This window comes from Muscardinus avellanarius, assembly GCF_963383645.1.
Source record: "Muscardinus avellanarius genome assembly, chromosome: 11".
Classification (NCBI taxonomy): domain Eukaryota; kingdom Metazoa; phylum Chordata; class Mammalia; order Rodentia; family Gliridae; genus Muscardinus; species Muscardinus avellanarius.
Genome location: NC_137797.1, coordinates 109,869,589 through 109,876,939, shown reverse-complemented (window position 1 = coordinate 109,876,939; position 7,351 = coordinate 109,869,589). Strand labels below are relative to the sequence as shown.

Here is a 7,351-nt window from a genome sequence, read left to right as displayed (position 1 = left end):
TTTTCTGAAAGCTACTTAAACAGAATTGAGGACACATATGTTTAATAAAAGCTCACTGTGGATAACACACAATGAAACTCTCATGGACACAAACTGCTTTTATGCTTTAAAATAACTTTTAGTACTAGCAAGTACAACAAAGAATAGCACTTTCAAAATATTTTCACTGAATCAGAAGCAAGATTTATTAACTTTTTAAAACGGAATATTAATTCAGAAACCTAGTACAAAAAGAGATTGCTAACGAAGTTACTTCCAATGGCTGGCATCCTACTGTTCAGAATCAAAAATTTACTCTTATCCAATTTACCAAATTTCATACTGTTAAATTCTCATCTTAAAGATGTAGTTTAAAAATAAAGATGTTAGCAAGAACATTTCGTTTTTAGAGACTTTGCCTTTTTATTCTGGAACCTGAATTAGTACTACGTTAAAAAAAAAAAACAAAAAAAAAAACACCCACCCTGAACATGATTCATACATATTGCTGACAGACTCGGGGAACACAGAATCACAGATGCACACTAGAAGTGAACAGGCTCTCAATTTATACGGGAAATCGCCCACATATTTATACATAAGACAAGGAGAACCGCAGAAGTGCGCGGAGCTCTACTGGGGTAGGTAGAGCAGCGGCTCTCGGCTGAAGGCCTCGGCCACGTCCCTTTTGCCATACGCGTTGGAGCCCACGTTGGTAGGGTAGAGAATGGTCCCGAAGTTGTTGCTGGATCGAACTAAAAAGTTGGCCAGGCGTTGTGTGGCGCACGTGGCAGTGTTGCACTTCCGCTTGTCCGCCTGGTGACTGGTGACACTGAGCAAGTAGGAAAGGTCAAGGCTTAGGATGGGGATCAGACACAGCTGTGTGACCCAATATCCCCAAATAGCCACGAAAACGAAAGCAAGTATGATCACAGAAGTAACTCAGGTTTGACTTGCAAACGCCTGTACGGCAGAAATATTTGATGCCTTGAAGAGAACAGAACCAATTTTTTGACTAGGAAATCACGCATCTTCTATTAAAGTTAATGTTGTATTGACTACTAGGAGTCTTTCTTTAGAATTTCTGCATACATTCCTAATAATCACATAGCGATGATGTCTTTGTCTTGTGTTCTAATTCTTGTTGAATTTATTTTCTGACACATAAGAAGCATTCAGAATGCAAAATTTGTATCTAACCTGGAATATGTAAAAATTTTAATATTATAAATCTATAAATTATAGATGCATACATTTAATCTATATGTGTTTATTTTCCATATCTTTGCAAGAAGAATTGAGCAATGCTACTTAATATTTTTGTTAAATATTTTTGTTAAATTCCTTAATATTTTTGTTAAATTTTGATAATATTGAATCAAGAATGTCAGAAGAAACATTTGCAATATGGGGCAGCATGGGTAAACTTAGAGGACATTAGGACAAGAAAACCAAGCCAGTCATAGGAAGACAAATCCTGCATAATTACACGTACACGAGGCATCTAAAATACCTACATTATGGATCAAGCAGGAGAGTGGTCTACGCAGGGGTGGCGGTGGGGAGTGGCCCTCTTCTTAGAGTTTCTACTGCTTCTCATGAGCACCGACTCTTTTAATACTTAGACTTTTGGGGGGACTTTCAAGACACAAACTATGCCAGTGTGCTTTCAAAGTGGTATGTATATATATGTATGTGTTTATGTATGAGCGTGTGTATGTATGTATGTATGTATTTCAGTAAGGGGACTGAACATGCTAGGCAAGTGCTGTACTACTGAGCTACATCCCTCGCCCTTCAAAATGGTATTTCATATGGATTTAGAATAAAATTGCTTACTGTTTGCTGATTATTAGGGAAATGTTTTAGTATTCACTTCCACAGTTATCAAAACATTCATGAAACTTTAGCTACATGAAAAGTGGCTAGGAGGCTAAACACTCCATGTCTAATAGTGAGTAGATATACATAATTTGGGCTAAATGCAAGGGGTTTACCCAGTGTGTTTACTTTGCAGGCAACAGTATTTCAGTCCCTCTCTATGCAGAGATATTCTAAGTGTTAATGTTCTAAATAGCTTGCGGAAATTTTTTGAAACTGTTTTCCTTCCATATTTTCTTCCAGAGTCTAGCAAGCTGGACGTTTATTACTTTTAAGTGTATGTAGACAACGCAGTTACTCAGGCAAAGAGAACCAATGCTGGGCCCAACTTTTTGGTCTTTATCCATCTCATTCACCCTATCTGTTCAGTTCCTTCTCTTTGAAGGTGTAGGAAACCTGGCCAATGTGCATTTCAAAAGAATTACTTAATGTGTGGACCAACTGTACCATGCTGTGTTTCCATACATTGGACAAGAGACTCTAAAGGACACATTTTTCCTGAAAAGCTATTGGAATTGAAATTTGGCCCCAGATTCTCAAACTAAAAGAATTGAATGAGTAGAAAAAAAAATCAAACTGGGAACTTTGATTTTTTTTTTCCTAGGGGATATCTTTCCCAAGATATGTTCAGCAAATTCCTGAAGCAGAGTGCGAGCCATTCTACATGCTAAATGCTGAGGTGTGACGTGGTAATTGGCTAGACGTTCAGTAATAAGATTTAAAATTATTCTAGGAAAAAATGTTATCTGAATTTGCCAGAGGGACCATTATTCTCCATAAAACAAATAGTAAGAACTTTTACGTTTCTTTCATAATTATGGAATCGTTTTCCTAAACAAGACCTTTAGTCTAAATATACTTCTGAGCATGTCTACAACTCTATCCCAAACAATCATAAGGATGAAGACAGAGAGCGACAATGGCTGGTGAAAGGCATCATCATTCCATGTCCAGGCATCTTTTCTCATTGACTACCTGGACAGACACAGCCTATCTGCCTGTGGGCGACAAGCACGATTCTGCTGATCCCCGAGGCCGGTGCACACAGAGAAGTTCTAATGAGCAGCAGCGGCAGTGAGCAAAATTACTTCTGCACAGTAAAGGAAACTATCAGGGACCTTAACAGAAAGTTGACAGAATGACAGAAGACCTTGGCCAGTTACTGCTCCAACAGAAGACTAATACCCAGAACATACAGAGAAGACACTGCCAAATTAACCCCAAACAATCAAAAAATGGGCAAGCGAACTAAACAGACGCTTCACAAAAGAAGAAGTAAAAATGGCCAATAATGTAGGACAAAATGCTCAGCATCATTAGTATCAGAGAGATGCAAATCAAAACTATGCTGAGACTTCACCTAAACCCAATTAGAATGGAATCATTATGAACACAAACAATAAAAAATTCTGGTGAAAATGTGGAGAAGTAGGAACTCTGATGTTGATGGGATTGCAAATTAGTGCAACAACTTTGGAAAATAGTGTGGAGGGTCCTCAGAAAAATGGGGATGAATCACATGACCCAGCTATACCGCTCCTGGGTATTTTCCCCAAAGACTTGAAACTAGACCACCATAGTAATGCGTGCACATCTATGTTTATAACAGCACAATTCATAATTGCCAAACTATGGAACTAGCCTAGGTGTTTATCAACAGATGAATGGATAACAAAATTATGGGCTATACAAGGGAATTCTATTCAGCCATAAAGAGGAAGAAACTTATGTCATTTGCAGGGAAGTGGATGGAACTGGCAATGTGGCGCTAAGTGAGATTAGTCAGTCACAGAAAGTGAAAGGTCGGATTTCCCCCTCATATGTAGAAGCGAGGGAGAAATTGAACACACGAGGGACTCCAGACAAAGGAGGAGAAGCCGAAGTGGGTACCAAACTGAGGGAGATGGGGGGAAGGGAGGAAGACTTGAAGAGAAAGCACCTTAATGGACCTGAGGCACATACAGGGATTCATCAGAGCCAATCACAATGCCATGCATGGGGAGGGGGAGGAAAGGAAGGGCGGCTGGTGGCGGAGGGCTGACCGAGTGCTGGATGCATGTATGTCTCTGACTCCCTGAACTTCATCATGGCGTATGATTACAATGTACCAATAAAATAAATAAATAAAACTTAAAGGAAGAAAGCCATCACAACTAAAAATACAAGAGAAAAATAACAACTCAGTTTCGAGGGATTTCACAACGATTTTAAAATAGGTCCCTGCCCCACCCTCTCACATGTAGATGTGTGCGCTCCTATGGGGAGTTTCTGGTGAACACAACTTGGCACCTTGCAGTTACACTTTTGCCTACCGTACTCTGACTACAGGCAGATATTTACAATTTTCGCATGCAAAAGAGGCGGTAGGAAAGTGGATGAAGCGGCCAAACTATTTTCAAGTTTGTTTTGTGAACTCAGTTTGTTACCTCTCAATCCTATCTCATGCCTGTGCAAGAGCTGAAATGATTGAATTTTACGAGGAAACTGATAGTGAGTAATAAATTAATTTCATCTTTATGTTTTAAAGGAATTTGAAATTTTGAGACAGTTTCTTTCTCTGAGATTAGCAGGCTATTACAAAATATTACAGTTGCGGCTGCTCTTTAAAAACTGAGTAAACATAACTGATTTCAGGAAATGCATTAAAAAGCAATTACAGAGGGCCTTACGAAGATAGCTAATAATATAATTCGAAGCAAAAGATTGTGAGGCCAGCACGAAATACTCGGATAATAAGTGATGTTAGGAATTATTCTATTTCTGAATGAAACTCAGCTCATAATAAGCACATGTCCATAAATACATATTAGATAATGGTACTTGGCGAACGTCTGCATCTAATGAAATAAAAGGTCAAGACATTAGCAGACGCACTAGGTAATGCTGTGAGTTTTCCTTCCGTCCTTCGATTGTTCTGCTTATCAGGAACTTCATGTCACTTTTAGTTATTTTTATCCATGAAAAAGCCCGTTGGAAATTACAGCCAGTTCTGAGAAGAACGTGCTGTAAAATACATAAGTTCTGAAAGGGCAGAGAGTCCCCTGAAGATCGCTGCAGTCTATTATCCACAGCTCGTGTAGCAGTCTCCACCAGCACCCAGTGGAGAAAGCACCAAAGAAAAATCAAGCAAGTTAGTGTCTTAACACTAACTGTGTTAAGACAGGCTCCAGTGTGACGGAAGCACACTATTTTCAAAGGTAAAACTAATTCTCTTTAATCCTAATGAGTGTGTACAGTCATCCTCGCAGGACAATTTGGGGCCAACGTGATCCACACAAACCTGCATTGCTTTATTTTTGCCAGGTGCATGGACTTGGATTGAAGCATATTTTAAGTAAATGGGGAATTGTGGTTCTTAGGAGTTTTCATTGGAAACTGGTACTTACCTCTAACCAGCTCACCTCACACAGGTTTAGACTTCCTCGAAGCTACTATTGTACCATAGGGCATCCTTTAAAATGAGTCTTCTCTGGAAATTTTGATGGACAGGCTACATGTATATTACAAACATTTCAAGAATTTTTAATTTGCACTCACAGCAGCTCAGCAGTAATTTCGTGAGGAACAACTTTTTGTAATTCTGTTTCATTCAAAGAAAGGTAAAAACAAATGTAGAATGAATCCCTTAATAGCAAGTGGCTGCCGGGCGTGGTGGGGCACGCTTGTCATCCCCGCGCTTGGGAGGCAGAGACAGGAGGATCGCGCAGGTTCGAAGCCAGCCGCGCGCGCTGGCTTAGGAGACCCTGTTTCCAAACAAAAATGTAAAAGTAGGTCTGGGAGTGTAGCCCGGAGGTAGAAGGGCTCCCAGGAACCCCAGTACCACACACACACACACAAAAATAGCAAGTGGCTTTTTAAATTCTTTCTTCAGTTTAACTCCTTGAAAACTTTAATCTGCCCTTTGGAGAAGTGACCACTTTCGGTTTTTCCCATTTCATGTTCTAGCATTGCCCCTAGCAGACCAAGAAATACCTATTCCTGTCTGTCTGAAGTTTCATCAAAGAGATCCATCAGTCACTGACATTATTCTTTAAAGTACACAGAGCTCAGTTGAACCATTGAATAACGTAAAGTACTGTTCATAAGCAAGATTCATTCAGAAATGTAGCAGCACAAGGGCTCTTAGTTATGCAGCAGTGTTTGGTTCTAATTTTCCCACATCTTAACAAGAAATTCGGAATTTTAGAGTTACTAACCTCTGCAGGGGTGTAGCTTTCAGCTGGGCTAGTGTGACGGAAAGGACAAGGAGGACTGGCACTTTGAGGATACACATGGCTGCTCGCATATTTTGAAAAGAAGAATGCAGCTCTGAAATAAACACAGTTATTAGTTATGATTGATGTTATTTCAACTTAATGCCCAGTTTAAAATGTAAAAAAATATAAGGATCTGAATAGTTTTTATTAGTATATTCTGCCAATAGTGTTCCATTTTCAGATGTTTTCAGTGTTCATTTTCCCAACAACCTGAAAGTGTACATCATCATATATAATTCTTTAAAAAAATTCTTTGACTTAAACCTTATGTTTAGCAGCAACTCTTCCTTCCCCTTACTAAATAATACTTTACCAGAAATAAGAAATTCCTTACCTGTCGGTATTTCAGTGCCAGCAATATCAGCAGTCCCTTGGACAGCAAGAGAGCCGCATGAAAGCCAGTCCGAGCTTCCCTTCCCTGGAGCGGGGGCCCCTTGGTGCTCACGGGGAGCCATCTCTTATATGCACTCCCCGGGCTCCCCAGGCCTGACAGCAGGCAGCTCAGAGAGCCTCTGTCATCAGTTTCCATACCGTAGATAGAAGTACCTCCTAGAAGGCAGAGGCAGATGGGTCACCTCTGCATCAGCACATCAGCCAATATTAGAGCAGACGCAGAGTATTTCTGTGCAGCTAATGGTGTGTGATACACAGAAGAATCTCGAATTTGCCATCTTTCTAAAATACAAGTGGATTTAAATGTGTGTTATAGGAAGGGATTGATAGAAAAGACATAATTAAAGATAACTGTGCTTTTGTGCAAGGAGGAAAGCTGACGACCCATCTGAAGAGGTATAACTCAGTGATCCAGTGGCTTAATCCTGTGGGTGCTCAGATGCGTAGCTCAGCCGGGTGTGATGGCGTGTTCTTGTCATCCCAGGAAGTAGGAGTCTGAGACAGGAGGATCACAGGTTCATGGTCAGCCTCAGCTACTTATTGAGGCCCCCCACAACTTATTTGAGACCCTGTTTCAAAATAAAACATTATAAAAAAAATAGGACTGGGGGTGCAGCTCAGAGGTGGAATGCCCATAGGGTCAGTCACCAGTAGTGAAAAAAAATATTTAAATATAAGGTGAGGTGTATTATAAGGGCATATAAAACAAAAGCCATTTGTAATGAAGTAGGAGAGGATTCAAGGCATGAGATAATGATTTTACAGCTACAAATTCATTTGCCAGCATTTATGTAGAGGTGCATAATTGTATAAGGTCAGACAGGTTTCTCTGTGACTTTTCC

At 40.0% G+C, this 7,351-nt stretch overlaps 1 protein-coding gene across 1 annotated transcript; it reads right to left on the bottom strand.

Moving 5' to 3' along the window:
• Positions 1-612: 612 nt before the first annotated feature.
• IAPP (islet amyloid polypeptide) lies at positions 613-6,133 on the bottom strand (the record flags this gene model as incomplete). The annotated part of the gene is made up of 2 exons (XM_080705044.1): positions 613-802; positions 6,057-6,133. The coding sequence occupies 2 exons, from the start codon at positions 6,131-6,133 to the stop codon at positions 613-615; spliced, it is 267 nt and encodes an 88-aa protein (XP_080561170.1).
• Between the last annotated feature and the right edge of the window lie 1,218 nt (positions 6,134-7,351).